General features: G+C 43.8%; 2 protein-coding genes across 2 annotated transcripts in view; one reads left to right on the top strand and one right to left on the bottom strand.

Moving 5' to 3' along the window:
- Positions 1–3,158: 3,158 nt before the first annotated feature.
- POF1B (POF1B actin binding protein) lies at positions 3,159–19,467 on the top strand. The gene is made up of 15 exons (XM_072336254.1): positions 3,159–3,962; positions 8,839–8,877; positions 9,259–9,360; positions 10,431–10,637; positions 12,102–12,217; positions 12,831–12,858; positions 13,868–13,942; positions 14,722–14,814; positions 15,802–15,915; positions 16,084–16,236; positions 16,369–16,479; positions 16,796–16,924; positions 17,238–17,311; positions 17,676–17,790; positions 19,331–19,467. Exons 1-15 carry the CDS (start codon positions 3,555–3,557, stop codon positions 19,334–19,336), a joined length of 1,770 nt encoding a protein of 589 aa, XP_072192355.1. The 5' UTR covers positions 3,159–3,554; the 3' UTR covers positions 19,337–19,467.
- ZNF711 (zinc finger protein 711) overlaps positions 12,212–19,559 on the bottom strand; it is a 33,411-nt gene continuing 26,063 nt past the window's right edge. Inside the window, exon 16 of the mRNA XM_072336247.1 lies at positions 12,212–15,025. The gene's annotated coding sequence lies outside the window, so the exon portion shown is untranslated. The remainder of the gene's footprint in view (positions 15,026–19,559) is intronic.

Genomic DNA, 19,559 nt, shown 5'->3' with positions numbered 1-19,559 from the left:
TAAGTACAGTACTGCATTATTTCACTTCATGGAATGAAATACAATCTCTGGAGCTTTTGAGCTGTTGAAGGTACTGACAGCCATCACAAAAACAGTGTCTTTATAAAACAACGTGATTCTGAGCTGAATTGTTGTTTGTTGTTCTGCATACAGTTACACTACAGTACCAAGATTTTTCACCTGCTGGTACAGCAGAAATAGAAGGGGTATATTTGCATGTTTATGATAATTTTGGATGCTAAATCGTCCTAGCTCTTAATCATTAGATTAAATTTTTAAGTCTGTTTTTGTTTGTATATTCAAATGATTACATGTTCTTTTTGAAAGGTATTAACAGGAAGCTGTAATTAATACCACATCATTTTTTTTACAAGAAATATAAATGAGTTTTCCCTCAGTCTTGCAACAGCTCATTTTACAGTCTGATCGTTAGTTACTGCCAGCACCATGACAGCCTTTAAAACATAGCCTAAGCTCTGTTTAAACTTCTTGCTGAACTTTCTTACCACTGAAGCACTGTAATGTATGAAGAGATGAAAAATTCTGAAATCATTCCAGACCCCATCTTGCTATCTGCACTGCAAGGTCCCTTGTTAAAATACAACATTTCTACATGTACGGAGGATACAGTCATTGTGGATTATAGGAATGCTTACATGGAACATGTAAAGTGATGGATCCCAAAGAACTGCCTCTTACTGCTCTAGTGCAGGACTTTGTGTTTGTGGCAGATAACTGCTTAGTGGCAGTCAAAAAAGCCAAGTGAAACACTAGAAGCTATGAAGAAAGTAACAGAGAACAAAAGAGCAAACATTGCCGCACCACTGTTTAAATCCCCGATTTTTCCACTTTTAGAACACTATGGAAGAGTCATGAAGAGAGCACTGATCATCCAAGATATGCAGTAACATCTGTATGAAGAAGATTGAATAGGTTTTTGTTGCTTTTATTTATTTTTTTTTTCCCCTAGCCTGGGAGAGAGGACTTAAGTTTGAAGCTGTGAAGTTATATGGAAGAATCAGAGGCTGTGGAAGTAGGAGTCAGTTTCAGAAGGGGGCTTTTAAAGCAAGAGGGAAGATCTGCTGAACGTTCTTTCCAGAAGACTCAGTGAGTGTAAGAAGTTTACCTGAATTCAACTCGTATGTGAGATTGGACTGAGGAAACATGAGTTTGGGGCCCATCACAACAAGAGCATATCCAGAGAGGGGCAGTGAGCCTGGTGAGGAGACTGGAGCACAAGTCTTGTGAGGAGCAGCTAAGGAAATGGGGCTTGTTTAGTCTGGAGTAGAGGAGGTTCAGGGGAACCTTATAGCTCTGAAGGTTGTGATGAGGTGGGAGTCAGCCTCTCTTCCCATGTAATCAGCCATAGGACTAGAGGAGATGGCCTCAAGTTGTGCCAGGGAGCTTCAGGTTAGATATTAGGAAAGATTTATTCTCAGAAAGCGTTCAGACACTGGAATGGGCTGCCCAGGGACGTGCTGGAGTCACTGTCCATGGAAATGTTCAAGAGACATGTTAGTGTTGTACCAAGGGACATGGTTTAGTGGTGAAATATTGGTGATAGGTGGACAGTTGGTCTAGATGATCCTGAAGATCTTTTTCAACCTTGGAAAACCTGTGATTCTGTACTGTGCTAGTGAAATACCCAAAGCTGAAAATAATTTGTGAGAGTCAAGTCATAAGAAGGAGGTGTGACACCGGCTATCTGCATCAGTGTCTGCGGACAGGTACCTTCCACCAAACCCTCAGTGCCTTATTGCTCTTCCTTCAAAGGGAGGATCAGAAAACCAAAGCTTCTACTTTACTAGCTGGTTGTAACTTCCTCTTCAGTCTCTAAAGCTTTCCCTTACGCTTGAAAGCAGATTTTTATCTCTGGCCTCATCAAGTTAAGGCTGTGCAGCTCCCTGCCATTTTGCTGGTTTTTAACCCTCTCTTCTCAAGCCCTTCAGTTTCCTGACCCCATGTTTAGCCACCTGTTCCCCTACCAATAAATAAATAATAAAAATCAATAATTTAAGCGTAGACAACAAGATTCAGTGTGTTCTTCTGCAGACCTCTTCCCAAGCAAGTATTTTTCTCTCTCCTACTTCATCAAAAGAGTTTTATTCCTTCTAGCCACAGTCATCGGAGTGGGAAGAGAACTCATTTAACAGATAACTGTGATATAGAATGGATCATCATTTTTGATGCATTTAAAACTTTTGTCAGATTAAAATCCATGCACTTTGAGGCTCTCATTAACTGGTGCAGATCACCCCACATGTATTACTTACTGTTATGATTTATGGCTGCAATAATCCTTGCCACATCTACCAACCTTTCCGGAAGTTACTTTTTATTTCCATTACAATAGGATGACTTAGGCCTTTCTTTTTGCTGACCCTTGTAAGAAATTTCCAAGGCACTCTTTATTAAACGAGGCAGTATACTACAGGCCGGTAATATTTCCTGAGCTGGCTAACTAATCGTTTTCTACGTGATACATTACACTGCTCTTGTTTTTTCCCCGAGGAGTATTACTGTAGTTTCTGTGGTTTCCAACTGAAGCATAAAGCAATTTCTAATGGTCTGTGTAAAAACAGAGACAAAGTTGTTGTAGCCATATGTTATTGCTTTCTGTGAGAGTTCTTTAATTGTTATGTCAGAAGCCAGCAAGAGTTTTTCTAAGCTGGTGAACCAAGAACGAGGTCTTAGGAGAAAATGTCTATTCCTCTTATGTCTGGGTGCATCATTTGTTCTGGCATACAGCACCTTTGAAACCAGTGGGACAGACGTTACTCCAAATGTCTTTGGTTTTAAGCACTCTCCTAGATAAACTGGATGTCTGCTTGGGTTCAATGACGGAGGGTTAAGGGAAACTTTATTTTTTGATGAATATTTTCCAGATGCCACACAAAGTAATGCAGCCAGTAGTGCTCGGTTGTCTTCTGCCATTGCGTGGCTGCGCTGCATGACCTGAAAGCGCAGTAGGTACGCAAAGGAAGCTGACAAAATTATGAACCTAAGGTTTATTATTAAGGATTATATTCATTACACAATATTATATAATTGTTATTACAATGTTACCACGCAGAACAAAGTTACATTCTTGGCTAGGGCTTGCCTGATTCAGGTAATGCAATACAGGAGCACAAACCAAAAGGCGCTGCATTGAGAAAGTAACTCGAGCTCATACTGTTCTCTACAGAGTGACAGTCTGGGTAAGTTTCCAACCTTATCTGTTATGGACGAGTGTCGCGTTTGTTCCTCTGTGAGGTTAACAACGCGGGCGCAGGTTGAAATTAAGCAGCCCCCTCCTTCACGTTTCTCTATGAGGGAGGCTTCAGCACGGCGCTGTCCCAGCAGCAGCAGCCTCGCTCTCCCCGCGGCCTCCTCGGCGCAGCGCCCGCCGTGCCGCCCGCCCGCCCCGCGAGGGGGAGGCAGCCGCGGGCTGCAGGTGCGTCCCGCCCTAGGCGCGGCCCTCCCGCAGGTACTAATCGCCGCCCTGCCCCGCCGCCCGTCCGCATTCACCGCCCCGCTGCGCCTCGAGCCGCGGCTCCCCGAGCGCGGCCGGGATGCTGGGGAGCCAGCAGCAGCTGCAGCCCTTCGCGCTGCCCCCGCACCTCCAGCAGCAGCAGCAGCAGCAGCAGCAACACTACTACAGGCGCCAGCAGCACTACAGCACGCTGCCCGCCGCCCGCCGGCCCTGCCGCGAGCCGCCGCCGTGCCCCGAGCCGCCACCGTGCCCGGAGCCCCCGCCGTGCCGCGAGCCGCCCGCCTGCCCCGAGCCGCCGCTCCCGCCGCCGTGCTTCGAGCCGCCGGCCCCGCAGCGCCAGGAGGGCGGCCCGGCGTTCGACCGGGTGCGGACCTACGGTCCCGGCTGCCGGCGGGTCGGCGCGTCCTGCTCGTCCCGCGCCTCCTCGCCGCTGGAGCGCTCGCACGGCCACCAGCAGCTCAGCGCCGGCTCCCAGCCGCCGCCGCAGGTACGGGAGGGCTCGGGTGGCGGCCGCCGTCTGCGCGGAGCGGGGCCCGAGCGCCTCGGAGCCGCCCCTCGGCCGTGCCCTTTGCTTCCGCGGCGGTGCCGGGAGGCGCGACTTTTCCGAGCGCGGAGAGGCGTCTGCGCGGCCCGCAGCCTCCAGATGGGCTCGGCCTTCCTGCCAAACTCCCGTACAAAACACGCGCCTCGGGGGCTGCCCCGGGGCTGGCCTGGCCCGCAGCGGGAGCGGAACCGGGGGCTGCTGAGGCGGGAGGAGCGGGCGGGCGGGCGGCGTGTGCGAGTAACGTACTTTAGTCCCGGTAAGCTTCCCTTCACGTTTCTGTTTTTCGTTTGCATCAGTTTCGCATTTAGTTCCTGTTTGGCAACAACAATTTACTTTAAAAAACAAACCGACAAGGGTTGTCTTCGAGGAAGGTGGCGTTCAGCAGAGCAAGCGGCGCAGTGCCGGGCTTCTCCTGCTGAGATGGACGCACCATCAAGTGCTGTGTCTGCGCTACGGAGTGTGTTTAGTTTATAACATCTGTTACGATCACCGAGTCCATTAAGTCTTGATGAGGAAAAATATTTCCTTGCTGAAGTGTTTTGCCGGATTAAAGGCAAAAGTGGGTGTAGCTCAGATCGGGTTTTGTGTGGGTAGCAATTGTAATGGCAGAGGGGGCAGCTGGCTAATAAAGGTGATCAGGAAATTATCACAGAATCATAGGGTCTGACCTCGCCACTTTGCACCTCAGTTATTTATAGACCTGGATCAAGTCCCCTCTCAGCCTTCTTTTCTCAAGGCTAAACAGACCCAGTTCACTCAGCCTTTCTTCATAGTGGAGATGCTCCAGGCCTTTCACCATCTTTGTGGCCCTCCGCTGGACTTTTTCCAAGGGATCCCTGCCTTTTTTGTACTGGGGAGCCCAGAACTGGACACAGTACTCCAGATGAGGCTTTATTATTCTGGAAGACAAGGGTGATGAGGAGCCTGCTGGGAGCGGGAGGCAGCTGTGTGCCTGGTGAGACTGCAGCTGAGGAGGAGTGTGGGGGGGAAATGTTTGTTACAGAGCTGTGCCTAGAAGAGCGCTTCTGTGGTGGGTTCTGCTGTCCTTTGAGCAGACCCTGTGTAGCCATGTAAATGAAATAGCACAGCAACGTCTGCCTCCCGCACAGTTTACTCTCAAATTGCAGTTAAGGGCAGCCTAGAACTGGAGTTTAATCTTACCACTGATAAGGGATTTTCTTTGAGCAATATTTAACTCGCTTTTGGAGAGGTTTTGAAGACTGGTTATATCTACACTATTGATGCACTGTCGTAGCATTCAGTCTTAGAGTTGGCATCCCCTGTTCAGCTTATGTACACTGCTAATGAGCCAGAGGGAGGGAGAAGTAACGTGTGTGTAGAGTGTGTGTGGTAGTGTCAGTTGTGGTCACAGAGCGTTCAGGGTTCAGTTTTCTTTCCATTTGTGGGGGTCTAACTTTGCTTTATCCTTGATGAGGAAGCCAGGTGCTATTCCCAGCCATGGCAGGTTTCATTTGGAGTAACTGAAGGCAAATTTGCTCTCATCTGCCTGAACAAAATAGAGAATAGCACTCAGCATAAATGTTCTTGGTGTGAGGTGTCTGTTTTTGGTGTAGATATGGGTAGAACCCCCAAGGCATTTGACACGGTCCACTCATGAGGAACTCTGTGAGGTTTGCATGGCTCAGCTCAGTGCTGCAGCACCGAGGGCTCTCGCCTCCCGTTGTGAGGATGGTGCCATATTACTGTGGTGTCAGCTGAGCTGTAGGATTTCCCTGTATCCATTGCAATGACCCCCAGAGGTGGCTTCCCTCTTTCAGCTACCAGATGTAAGTCTGAAGTTCTGACTAGATGGCCGGGTTGTTTGTAGCTAACAAGGCAGTGTGCTACATAGAAAAGGGTTGGTGTGCTTGGAATTCTGACTGTAATCACGAGTTATTCTGAGACTTAAGGGAAACTTGTTGGATATAAAGATCGGTGTAGTGATAGCTTTTCTTCTCTAAAATTTGCACGTATTGACTGGATGCATCTATCAGAGACCTGCTTGAAGACCTTAAAATTGTAAAGACAAGCAGCTCTCGCTGTTGTAACGGCTGACGTTTGCCTTTTGAAGTTAAATGTAGACTAAGAACTGCCGTCTCTGGGATCCATGGCAGCAGTGGGCTCTCCTGCCAGCAGCTTCCTCCTTCTGTTACAGAACGTCCCACCTCTGAGCGCTGTTGGAACCCAAGAGGGGATTAAGGAGAAGAACCCCAGATGTACCCTTGGGGACAACAGAGGTCTGCGGCAGCCTGGGGCTGTGTCCCAGTGAGCTGGGCTGGGGCTGGCACTGGGCTGCAGTGTTCCTGGGGCCGGGGTTCCCTCCTGGCTGGCGCAGGCTGGGCCTGTTGGGCTGGTCTGGGAGGGGAGCAGGCACGGCCCTTCTGCCGCCGGGCGAGGGAAGCGCGTCTGCATCTGAGCACGCCGGAAGGGAGAGCTGGGTGCCTTACAAATAAGTGCCATTTTGTCCAGACAAACCTAGGTTCTGTATATTGTTCTGCGTGTGATTTATACCACCCTTTTGAATACTACAGGATTAAAAATGTATTCTAACTTACAATTCACTGGTCTTCTAATTTCTGGATTTATTGCACTGAGAGCACATAAGTGCCCAGGTACAGTCATTTACAAGTTATCCTTCCTGAAATAGATAGCATGAGTTACGTATTCCAAAGTCCTGTGGCAGCGGTATCTGCATCAGGCAGGTTTGAACAGCTTTACACTACATTGAAAATGTTCCCTTTCATTCTGTAGGCAATGCTCATCTTGTTTTCATGTGCCGCACCACGGTAGTCTAGGCTGAATAAGAACAAGTATCTATTTCCCTCTGATGTCAGTTGTGTCACTGTGGGTGCTGCTGTGTGGAAGAGGAGACTGGGCCGTGCAAGGCACACAGCAGGACCTTTGGTTGCCTTGCTGAAGTGTTCTGGTTAACGTGTGCATTTCTCTATTCAGTATTCTACTTTTGGTTCTTCAGGTGTCAGTGAGATGTAGAACTGGGGCCGTGTGCTCCCTGCTCCCTCGTGGTCTCATTGCAGAGTCAGGTTGTGATTCAGAGCTGTGCTGAGTTCAGGGGGCTTTGTCCTGCACTGTCTTGCTGCAGCCATACCACAGGGGATGGGAGAGGAGCAAAAGGGTGAGGAGCAGAAACTGATGGGTAACGTGAAAGCCCAGCTGAAGTAATGCAAAAGGAATTCATTCACCACTTCCTACTGGCAAGCAGGTGGTATTCAGCCACCTCTGGGAATGCAGGGCTTCACATATAGTGGTTTCTTGGTCAGACAAATGCCATTGCTCCAAACCTCCCCCCTTTCTCTTCCCTCCCCCCAGCTCTTGCTGCTGAGCACAGTGTCCTGTGGAATGGAATGTCCCTTTGGCCAGTTTGGGTCAGCTGTGCTGGCTGTGCCCCCAGCCCCTTGCTGGCAGGGCAGTGCAGGGAGCTGAGACATCTTTGGCTCTATGCAAACACTGCTCAGCAACAGCTCAACAGCAGTCACCGTTTCCATCAAAAATCCAAAACATGGCATCACATGAGCCTCTACAAGCAACTTTTTATCCCAGCCAAATCCATGACAGCCCTGAAGGCCTCACTTGGGTACATGGAGTACAGGAGGCGGAGGGAGCAGCTTTCCAAGTTTTCTGCACCAGTTACCATTTTGAGATTTCTTAATTACTGTGATTGGTGCTGAAACAATTTCTTTTCTACTTGGATTTCTCTTCCATGGTGATGTTATGATTCACTCTTGGGAGATTTAGAAAACTGCTTCAGGCTTCCTAAACTTATGCAACAGTTCACAACTGGAAATATGACCTACTTTGGAGTTGCTCTTAATCCGGTTAAGAATGTCTCTGAGGCTCAACTAAAGCAATGTATACTTTCCAAGCCCACAGGTTAAGGGAATAAGTGATTTGTTAGGAAAATTGAAAGTCTGCACTGCGAGGAGGAATAAATAGCATCTTGTAGACGAACAAATTGCCTGGTGCTGCCATGAGATTCAGTGGGAATTTTGCTCACTTGGATGAACAGCCAGACATGGAGATTTCAAGCAGAATGCATCACCTGTTCTCTTGTTGGTCCGCAGGATGGAGTTGTCAGTGCACGGGGACAAAGAATTAGTAGCCTAAAAGGAACAAGACTGCTGCAATTTGTGGATTTCTGTAATTTAAAAAAACGTATTTATTTCCTCTTCAAGAATGAGCAGATGTTCCATGTGAGCATCTTTATAGGTGTTAATTACAGTGTTTCATGCCACTTTTTGAAGTAACTGCACTCGCTGGCTCATTGGGTAGCGGTATCAGGTTTGTTGGCAGCTCCTGGATCCCTTTCATTTTGGTGTTCGAGCTAAGTACACATCTTTTTCCCTTAGTGCAGCAAGGTTTTTTAGAAGTACATCAGATTTGCACGACCTGACTTTCTTGTGTGACATGGAAGCCTGCAGGCTGAAGGCAGTGTTACATGGAATAGAGATGTGATCCTCGAGGGACCTGTCCAGCACGTTGGCTTTCATCTATATCCTCTTCTTTTGGCATTTACAGAAAATAAGGACCGATTTCCTCTAACCTGTAAACAGGGGATTGAGGGGAAAAAAAACAAACTAATGAGAATGCAGACTGTGCCACACTGTATATGGGTTACTTCCTTTTGGGTGGGATGGCCGTAGCTTTAGAACTTTGCTAAGTGATGTCAGCCAACGGATCTCAGTATGTTTATAGCGGATGGCAATATTCAGAGTATTTTGGAAGTGCATGTAAGCTGAACTGTGAGCATAAAAGGTTTTAAAGTACAATCACCATCAGCGAATCTTTATTTTCTTCCTTGCAGGGCACTGTTCGGAGGATTATCATAGAGAATCCTGAGCAGGTAGGAAAACTATTTGCTACTGGAGTCTCTGTACTTCTTCCTTCCTGAATTACCCCAGCTTGGAAAGGTGCTTCCTTCCCTTTGTCATCCCACACTGAGTATTCTGAATTCACGAGGCCATACCTTTGGGAGAGAGGAAACTATTAAGAACTGAAAGCAGTAAAGAACTGCCAGCTGGGCTTCTCAGCTCTGGGCTATCAAATATGTTTCAATTATATCGCCAGCAGAGAACTGAATGCACACTCAAATATGGATAACTCAAAAATGATCTTAAATTGCCACTTTTAATCACAAAACGAAGTCATCATTGTTTGGTTACAGTTGTACTAAGTCTGAATTTGCTGCCAGCGTTTTTGATTGTGTTTTATTAATGTGTTACAGGAGCCACTGTCTCCATTCCTAAGAGGGGGGAATTTCTGTCCTGGAAATAATGTCATCTATGAAAAGACAATAAGGAAATATGAACTATTAAATCCCCACCAAGTAAGTTGGTTATTTCTGTTATCTACTGCAAAAGAAGATTCAGTCAGTACATGAAAAGTAGCGCTAGTGGTGCTTTGTGAACTAGTGCCAGCCAGAGAACTGCCTTGCTGAGGTAGGGTGCACCCTCTCAAAGGCTGGAACATATAAGCTAGCGTCCTGGTGGGTGCGTGGGTGATTTTGTCAACAGTGTTTTCTTGGATTATAAAACCAGGATGAATGTGTCCCTGATACGGCATACACTGATCTGCAACTGCTGAAACATTGTAGAGGAAAACATCGTCAGTTATTTCCTGGAAAATACATTTATATGAACCGAAATAACAAAAGCCCAGTAATTCAACTGGAGCTCTTTAACCTCTAAAATACTTAATGGATCAGGATGTACGTGTGTTTTAAATTAGGTAATGGAGGTTCCTATTGCCTGAGTACATTAAGTGGCACAATACAATGAAGCATGCAGCCCAATTAGGAAAAGTGTGTCTTCTGTGCTTTCATTTGCAGCTGCTAAAATGTGAGGAGTTGTTGGTAAAATATAGTGTTGAAGTATAATAAGTGTGAGGCAAACTCATATTCAAATCGTAAGAAAAAGCAGTTTTATTAATGTTATTAAAATACCTGGAACAGTCTTTTGATGCAAAACCGCCTTTCATTCACTTGTTGGTGAACCTGAAAGGCAAAAGGTCAGCGCGCTGGGACAAACAGCCACACACCAATATGGTTACATATAGCTGCGTCAATTTATTGCCCGAAAAGCCATACTTTTATAGCAGACAGATGAGGGTGTCCAAAAATCACGCACACTAATTGGAGGAAAGCTACTGCAATAGCAACCCTAAAAACCCCTTCAAAGCCGCAAGCCATTCATTCCTTTCCTAGAGGTGTCCTTGGTTCTCATGCTGTTAGTCCTGCTCCACAGCTGGTTCTCTGTGAAGTCCTTATCTTGATCCATGGCTGCTGCTCTGTAAAATTCTTCTTGTATTACAACATTCACTGATGTGTTTTAATTGTGCTTTCATCTCACCAAGATGTGTTCAGCATCTCAAAATAAATCCACTCCTGTTTTTGTTAAGGAGAAGCAGTACCAATTTTCCCACCCGTGTCAGATTCCGCAGCCGTCTGATCAGTGCCAGCCCTGCCAGCAGCCTGAGCAGCCCCCAGTCACACACCAGTGCCAGCAAACACAGACCGGCAGCCCCTGTGAAGTAATGCCCGTCTGTGTGACCGATGACTGCAGAGGAAATACAGTGAGGAGGGTGACAGTTCAAACCTGCGAACAGGTCAGAATCTTTTGCTTCAATGTTTTACTACCCAGGATGTTTTTGTATGTGGAGTACAGAACTTTACAGATGGATTAAACTACTGATTGCTGCTCTCAAAAGTCCACATTCAAAATTGTGGTGTAGTAACGAAGCATCATGTACCCTCTGTAAGTATAACCAGCAAAATGCTGATTTGTTGTGGTGCTTTTTTCTACCTTTATCTGGGAGTGCCACTTATTGATTGAGCCAGGTTTCATCTGTCAGTACAACAAAGGCTGAGTAATACAAGACCTGTGCTTCTTTCCAGTTTTGGTAAAACAGGTAAAAAGCGCTTTATAAACTGGACATGTCAATTCAGCATTGCTTTCTATCTGAACTGCTCAGTAGGGGTCTGAAATGACTTTATGTATGTGGAAGTGTTTGACATAGTGACCTTGCCAAGGCACTGTGTCAGGGCTCTCCTCCCTGCTGCTCATCCCGACCTCACATCTTGCCTCAGCATTAGAGTAAGGCCTTCAGCTTTTGGACACTCTTTCTCTCTTTATATTTGGTTGATTAGCTCCAGTTCTTATTGTATTATATCATATTATAGTGTGTTATCTTGCATTCTGATATCTTATTTAGTAAATCAGTTAAACTGTTTCATCTCAGTTTGTCACTACTGTTTTGTTTTGGGTCCCATCTTTCTACCTCTTTCCCTTACCCCTTTCCAGAGCCTGGATCTGAGTCCCTCTGCCCTGCTAGTCAGGGAACAGGGCCAGATCAGCCCATAAACTATTGACAATTTCATTGGAAACACAAAGCTAGCTTCCCCGAGGAGCTGCTGGAAGTGGTGGTTGGTGTATAGTGCTATTTTGGTTGGGGGTAGAAGCGTGGTAGTCCTTTCCCATGCATCTGTTGAACATACAGGTGCAAGACTAACATACTGGGTGACCCCTGTATTGGTCTTAGGAGGAATTTTCCATAGACAGAGTCCAACAAAACAACTTAGTTAAACTCAGTTTATGCTGCTGTTTTCACTTCTGTTATACACGTAAGTACACATATTATCTTCAGCTGGAGTGCTTTAACATTCTGTTGGTTTTGAAATAAAGAAGAGGTGGCTTTTGTCAGTGCCCTTCTGTAAATTCTTAGTGTTCTCCACAGGGATTCTACAGCTAAGGAAACATTAAAGATCATTAAAGGAAGATTTAGCAATTATCTGTGCTTTCTGTATTAGAATAATAACGATGACATTGCTGAAAAAGATACTGCTTTGCCCATTTTTGTTGCCATACCATAAGAATTTATTTCTGTACAGTTTACTGGAAACCAGAAGACATGGAACACGCAACACCCAGGAAAAGAACAGTATAAACAACTCACAAATTATTAAGTGAACAAAACATTCCATCATATTGGTAGCATTTTCACACTCAGCTTTCTTCCCAAGGGAGGGTTATGATCTTCTTGCTTATCCTCTGTTACATCCATTGCTCTCAGGAGAACAATGACCAGCTGGACTGCCGCTACTTCGGTGAGCTCCTTGCTGAACTGAACCGCAAGACCAACGACCTGTACAGTTGTTTACTACAGCATGTGGAGAAGATAGGAGGAAGGTATTGGCCTTATGTGTGTTACCCTGTGTTTTGCTATTCCAGAAATCCTAGGAATGCACGGCTGGGAGCACAGTCACAAGTTGATTCCAGTCTTGACAATGTCCTTATCTTTCCCTCACAATCAGCATTACTTTGGTACTCCCCTCTCACTCTCTCTCACTTCCTGCTGTCAAAGTTCACTGAAATGAGTGTATCTGCTCTGCAGCAAGGGCAGAGTGGGATTCAAACATCACAAAAAGCCCTGGCACTGCTAAGAAAAACACCTGCTGCATGTCAATACATTTCAGCTTAGTTCTGGGTAAAGACATCGCCCAAGCTAATGAAGAACTGGGTTAACTGACCATCATTGGGATAAATGCCCCGAGAAACAGAGAGAGAGTTGCCTGTGCTGACTGTGCTGCTGTTAGTATTCCAGTCCCTCACACAGTGGTACAAGGAGTTGCATTTAACAACACACCACCTGTCACCTTACAGAGAGGGTAACAGCTCTTAATCTCATGATGAACCTTCCCTGTTCTGCACTGCAAGAATAGTCTTTTTGTAGCTGTCAGAGTGGTCAAGTCCTGCAGAGTCTTGTGTTATAATCAGCCCACTGCATTTTGTCTATTTCCAGGAACCACGACATCGAATGGACGAGTCAGGTAAGCATCAGGCATGTGCTTACAAAGCTGTTCTCTGAAAGTCTCGGTAAGAATGCAGTGCATCTTGGAGCAAATGAGGCCAAGCAAGTTTAATTGAATGATGCTGATCTTTTGTTAGTTCATGATTCCTGCTTGTTAACAACATTCAGAACCTGAGACTTATTGCCAGGTAACATTTTCAAGTGTGGTAATACTGAAAGAAATAAGCTTTAATAATTTGCATTATTATTATTACTATTGCAGTACGAGTCAAATTTTGAGTCTTTCCTGTTACACCAGTAGTGGTTTCACTGTAAAACAAACGCACAGAGATGCATATCGTTTCAGTATGCATTTTTGCAAAGCATGTTTTACTTTCTTGCCAACAAAGCAGCTGCTTAGCAACATGCACTGCTGTGCGCTGCAAGAATAAAGAGAACTGCCTCTCACTGTGATGAGAGGAACTGAAGTTGACAGAAAGACTTTCTAGATTTCCTCACTGCTCACTTGTGGGAATCCAGCTGCAATGCATACAGTCATCAGGACCTTTTTAAAGTCGTTATGTCTGCGATAGAAATGCTTGTTTAGGATTAAACTACATGAAGCAATACCACTTCCTGGCTGCCAGGATCTCCTGTAAAACCTTGGTCATCATTTATTTGTTGACAGTCTTTTCATTACTTAGAAACACAAGATTTGCTTATAATCATTAACTGCTGGGAGCTCTGTTTTAGAGTTAAAAGTGCTATTTCTTAAGAGCGGATTGTTCTGAATGCTGCTTTTAAAACAAGCGTTAAGCTTAGTGTAGATTTAAATATAAACTTCATTTATCACTTCATCTCAGTGTTTATATGCCACACTCCTGTAAGACTTTGGAAATTTTCTGGGTGTTCTTTGATCTATTTTCATTCTTATTTGCCTTGCGCTAAACATGTTTTTTGCAGCAGAGCTGTGTAATTAAGAAACTTCATAATGATCAACCAGACAAAATTCTTAATCAAGTTGTCTCCTTCTTCATCTCTTGACTTAGACTGAAGATATTGAAGAATTAATTCCCAAAGGACTGTCTGAGGCAACAAAGCAGCAGATTCGTTATCTCCTCCAGGTATGTAAATAACATGGAGGGGAAGTCTCTACTAACTTGAAACAGTAGAGGCTGCTGTATACAAACATACCAGGGAATGTGTACGTAACACTGCTTGGTACTTTGCTTTTACTCTCTATTCTATGTAAAGGGAACGGAATCACTCAGGTAGCTCAGGTGCCAACGCAGTAGTTCATTTCACTGCTCACTTGTTTATTTTGAACTGTTTTACTGGAGCCTTCTTGCAGTTTTGCTCGAACCCATTTTGGCAAGTAATGAAAGAAACTGAATTTCAATTTTCTTACTTGTCTGTATTGTATGTTAATGCTTCACCTTAGAAGCTAAAGGCAAGCAGTGCGTTTTACTGAGTGATGAATCGGGTATCCATTACTAATTACATTTGCTGCCTCTAACCTGAGTCTCACCGTTACAAATGGTCTGGCTAAACACCGCTAACTGCACTCATTGCCGTGGCACACTTACAGTACCTGGGAACAGAACCTATCATTTCTGGTTTGGGTCCACTTATAAATGGCTTTTGTGTTTTTTCTCATCATATTCCTTAGCTACGTAACCATCTCAATGCCTGTGTATTAGAAGGCAGTAATTCAAAAGGAACAAAGTGCCTAAAAATGTCATTTTAGAAAATGCGGGCATTGCAAAGAATGGCACTTACAGTAGGTCTAGAAGTTACTTTCAGCTGTATAGCAGTTCTGTGCTTTTACACATAGTGAAGCATGTTGTAAACAAAACTCACTAATTAATTAGAACAACCTATGTTTTATTTTTTCTCCTCCCAGATGAGAGTGACATCAGATAAATCTTTGAGACTTGTGCTTTCCACTTTCAAAAGCTTACGTGAAGAGCTCTGCCATTTACAGGATGACCTGGGGGTAAGTGAAGTTGTATTTCTCAGTCCCCATGGCCTCATCCATTTGTGGTCCCCCTCAGTGCGAAGTCCATTATGATGAAAGTTAACTTGTGAAGTCCAAGCTTAGTTGCTTTCATACAAACAGATGGTTCACAGACTAGCAAGATCTGCACAGTGAAGGAGGTTAGATTTCTTCCTAGCAGTAGTTTTCAAGTGTTCAGTTTGATTAAAGCCTAAAAAAAAATAATTAAATTTTTAAATCAAGAAAGGGTCTGTTTGAGTGGGTTTAGACATAGCTCTGCATTAGTATAAATAATCCATACATGTCTATATCAATGAAGATATTTTGGAACTGTGCTTTTGTATGTGCCTTGTCTATGTTATAAACACCGAGTGCTTACTTAACAGCACTCTTCCAGGAAGCAAGAGAGCTCAATTCCTTTCCTGCCTCATGTGTATCTCGCACTCTACAGGAAAGCTGCTATCAGCTGGCACCTTTAACAACTCAACAGTCCTTTGTAAACTGGAGTTCTGCAGCTCCAGATAGTTACTGTTAGGAAAGCAGGTACATTTCCCGTGGACAGCCCCAGTCCTTGACATCACTGGAAGCTTCAGAACGCTTTCTTGCAAAATACAAAGTTTGGAGAGAGGGGCTTTGCCAGTCACCTCTGATTTCAAACAGGTCTGTGCAGAGAAGTGCTCTTTGGATTCTTTTTCCTTGAAATCTGTTTAGTAACTACACAGAAGAAAGTCTTTCTGGGACACGATGAAAGAGAAGTTTCTGAGACCACTCAGTGCTTACCATGCAGCATGAAGCCACACGATGAGCATGTACTGCTGCAGTGAGCATATATGAGCTTTGTAGTTAAAGAAAAAAAAGTTTCAAGAAAACTGGGTATTTTTCACTTCTAAAATATCACTTGATATGAAGTATGCTGTACTTTGAACACACTTAGGACTAAGTACTGAAAAACTGCAGCTACTCACAGCTATCACTTTTGTTTTACAGAAGTTAGAAACTGACAATGTCTTACTTAAGAAGGATTTGGCTTTTAAAGAATCTCAAGTAAAAGAATATGAAACTATGTTGTCTTCTCTGAGAGAGAATAATCGTCAGCAGCAGGTAAATCCTGAATACAGTTTCAGTATAATTACTGTCAGCCATAAACTAGCTTCTGTGCTGGCTTCTGAGTGTTCCAAGTTAATTACTGCCTGGCTGCATGCTGGTGTGGGTGATCCTGTTACTTCCCTAAGGAACATCACACATTCTTTCCTCTCCTGTGCTTTCCAGCAAGGACTCAGAGAGAGTACTGCCAGGTGTCGGTCTCTGGAAGAACAGCTTCTTTCTCTTCGACTCAATGAGGGAGAAAAGGATTGTCAGTTAAAGGAACTGGAATACTCCAAGCGTGCCTTGGACCAAGAGATCCAGAGTCTTAAGCTACAGGTAATAATACCGGCACTTGCTCTTTGTTCAGCTGCTGTTATTCACAGATGCAGATGTCCTGGTGAAGGCAATAATACTATTTATAATATAATACAATAATACTTTAAAAATAAAATACTTTCTTTCCTTTAGATTTGCTCCAGTCCAACAATTCAGGCTACCACAGATGAGCTCTCCAGCCGTTACGTAGAGATGATCAATAACTTGAGAGAGGATAAAGACCGTGAGATCCGCAGTCTTAGGGTACGGTGATTAACTTGGTATATGTTGCACTTGTCACCTTTTGTGACTGGAGATATCAGGCCATTTTTTAATCAAGAAAAGATCTATCAGATGCTTTTTAGGTATCTTCTGGTTCTGCAGTTATTTTATACAATGCTAATGATAGCACAGAAACTCATGAAACTGTGCTTTAAAAAAAAAACAGAGTCCTTTGACGTTTGTGATTTTAACCAACAAAATATATAGAGTTTACGGGGTACCGTATACTTTCTGTATACAGAAAGGTCCCTGCAGGGAGCACCAGACACCTAACTGTTTCTCAACCTTTATTTCATAGTCTCAGTTGTGCCAATTCCAGCAAGATATATCAAGGCAAGAAGGGAACAACAGCGACTTGCAAATAAAGCTGCATGAACTGACAGCGATGCTGGAGGAGAAAGATGTTTGTATTAAACAACAGCAAGAGGTAAAATAGCACGGAGTATTTCTTGTCTAAGAATATCATATGCTTAAGCCTTCACTTGCTATGAGAGAAGCAATTTAACTAGGAAGTCACATGTACCCTCCTGGAACTGGGGTTAGGATTATTATTATCATTCACTGAGCTCAAATCAATAATACTGTCTTTTATTCCACCACTTCTCTTGGAAGGACATAAATACTATTTCAGAGAGTTCTTTGATAAGAAATCCAGCATGGATTCTCCTGTGGCTTTAGTGAACCAGTACTTCAGAAAGCATTATTTATTTTACTTGAATGTTCATTTCTGGTTTTCTCAGGAACTCTTCAGACTCAAGCATGAGAGAGTATCAAACAGCCAGTCCCCTGGTGTAACAGCTATCATCACGAAGAAGTAATGTAGTTATTCATCTTTCTTAAAAATACATCCTCTTCATTTTTCACTGCATAGCTTCTATTAACTATGTCCTCACCTCCTTCAAATGTCTTAATGCCAAATATCTGTTCAACTTTCACAAAAAGGGAAAAGCTCCAGCTAGTAGAACCTACCAGAAGGATTCAATCTTAAGCACCGTAATATCAAATGGAGGGGTGGCTGATGTTTAAATTGCAGTATTGGCATTTTTGTTACTAGTAGGAATACGTGGAGATTGTTTGCTGATTTAGGATTATGGGGCAAGATCAGAGATAGTGATGTGGATACAGGTATGGAGATTTCAGTTTGATAATTTACAGCTGAGCAACTCTTCCCAATACAGGTACAGGAATCAGTATCCTATCCTGGGTCTTTTGTCTGATGACTACAAGGTTACATCACCGGTCAACAAATCACAAACTATTGTAATTGAGAGGACTGGAGAGATATGGAAACATGTAAGTTCACCTAGGGATTCGCTGCAGAGTCTGAGATATTAATTTTTCTTCAAAGAAATTATGAGCCAAAACTGATGTGTGAAAGAAAGCCATGCTGTAAAAAGCAAGGCAATTGAGTCAAGTCAAGGAACTGCACTGTCTGTTGCAAGAAGGCAGTAATCGCCAGTTAGAGTATAAATAAAACAGTGTATTGTTATTTTCTGACCTTTAATTACCTTTAACAAAGGAAGCGGTGTTGCTCTAACAGTCTTTGCCTGGGTGCATGAGGCAGTCTTGCAGGCATCAGTAGTGAGGAGCTGAGAACTTCTTCAGTGCTCTGCTCTCAGGTGAAAGGTACAGGTGGTGTGTTTTGGGTGTATGGTATTCCTCTGAATCATGAGTATTAATTACTCTGCACTATTATTAAAACAGATTAAGCACCACGTTCCTGAAACTCACACAGAGACAGAGCAGTGACTAATTCCAGGAAATGCAGAAGAGTGGTGACTTCTTTTTAATGGGTGGCTTAAAGTTACAGAAGGTGGGACTGCAGAAGCTGTTTATGTTACAGGGCACGGGATAGTGTCAAGTCTACAAGGTAAAGACTTGAGAAAGATCAGCACAGCCAGCTCACAGCCAGGACAGAAACATAAGAATAGCTTTCTGGGGGACACAACTAAGAAAAAGCAACTTAAGACAACAAGAGCAGCCTGAGTAGGCTGGAAGTGAAACATCTGGCAAGAAGGAAATAAAAAGCTAAGACCTCTTCCTAGCTTACTTGAAAAGTTAGTCATATTTTCCATTGTAAAAATGGAGACAATGAATGCATGCTGCATTTAAAGAGATCAATATCACTGAATAAGTAAGAACTATTAATGGGTTGCATTTTGAGTTTCCCAAGGTCTTTATCACTGGTGCGAGTTTCAGCTGAAACAAAATGACTTTGTTGCAAGATAGAACTGATAAATCCAGTTTAAGAAGTGCCAGTTTCCGCCAAGCTTGACAAATATTTTTTCTGCATTTATGTTGTCAGCCAAATCTTTCTATCTGCATTCATTACTGAATAGCGATGCTGACTGATAGGTATCTGAACAGGGTACTGAAAGCAGCACATATGTGATGTGACAGTGCCTTTCAAGTAATGAGTATTCATCATACTGACTCTCTTAGGACGATCAAGCAGAAGTATTTCAATCTTAGTTATATTAGAGAAAAATTCTAGGGTAGAAACTCTGTAGTGTCTGATAACTTCCTGTGCTTGCTGGTATTCATAAATACAAAAACAACCACTGTCTATTCTTGTGATTACTGTAGACAAAGAATGATACCAGTTCTGGCCTCTGCCACTTGTTGAACAGAACTGTCTGCAGCTTAATGACCATTCCAGAGCTGCTGTAAGAGCTGACATGCACAGCACTTGTAAAGGGGAAGGCTTACTTAGGCACTTAGAGACTGTTAGAGAAAATAAGCATACAAGTTAACTGAAGCGTGCTTTATCCAGCAGACACTTCCGTGAAATGCGTATCACCTTCTAACAGGCTGCTTGTTTCTTTGCTTTCAGGAATGAAAGAAATCCCTCAGCCGTCCAAGCTGGTTAAAGGAGTCCACAACAAACACCTAAAACTGCTTTCTTTTCTGCTTTTTTGTTTGTTTGTTTGTTTGTTTTTTCCCATCAGTAAAAGGTTTGGTCTGATAGTGAGGGAAAGGCCAGGGAAGAAATTAAGAACATGAAAGTATGAAGGCAATGCAAGACACTGTCTTGTCCTCATCACAACAAACTCTGGTACCCA

The sequence above is a fragment of the Excalfactoria chinensis genome, chromosome 4 (genome assembly GCF_039878825.1).
Source record: "Excalfactoria chinensis isolate bCotChi1 chromosome 4, bCotChi1.hap2, whole genome shotgun sequence".
Classification (NCBI taxonomy): Eukaryota; Metazoa; Chordata; class Aves; order Galliformes; family Phasianidae; genus Excalfactoria; species Excalfactoria chinensis.
This window is presented reverse-complemented; position numbering and strand designations above follow the sequence as displayed.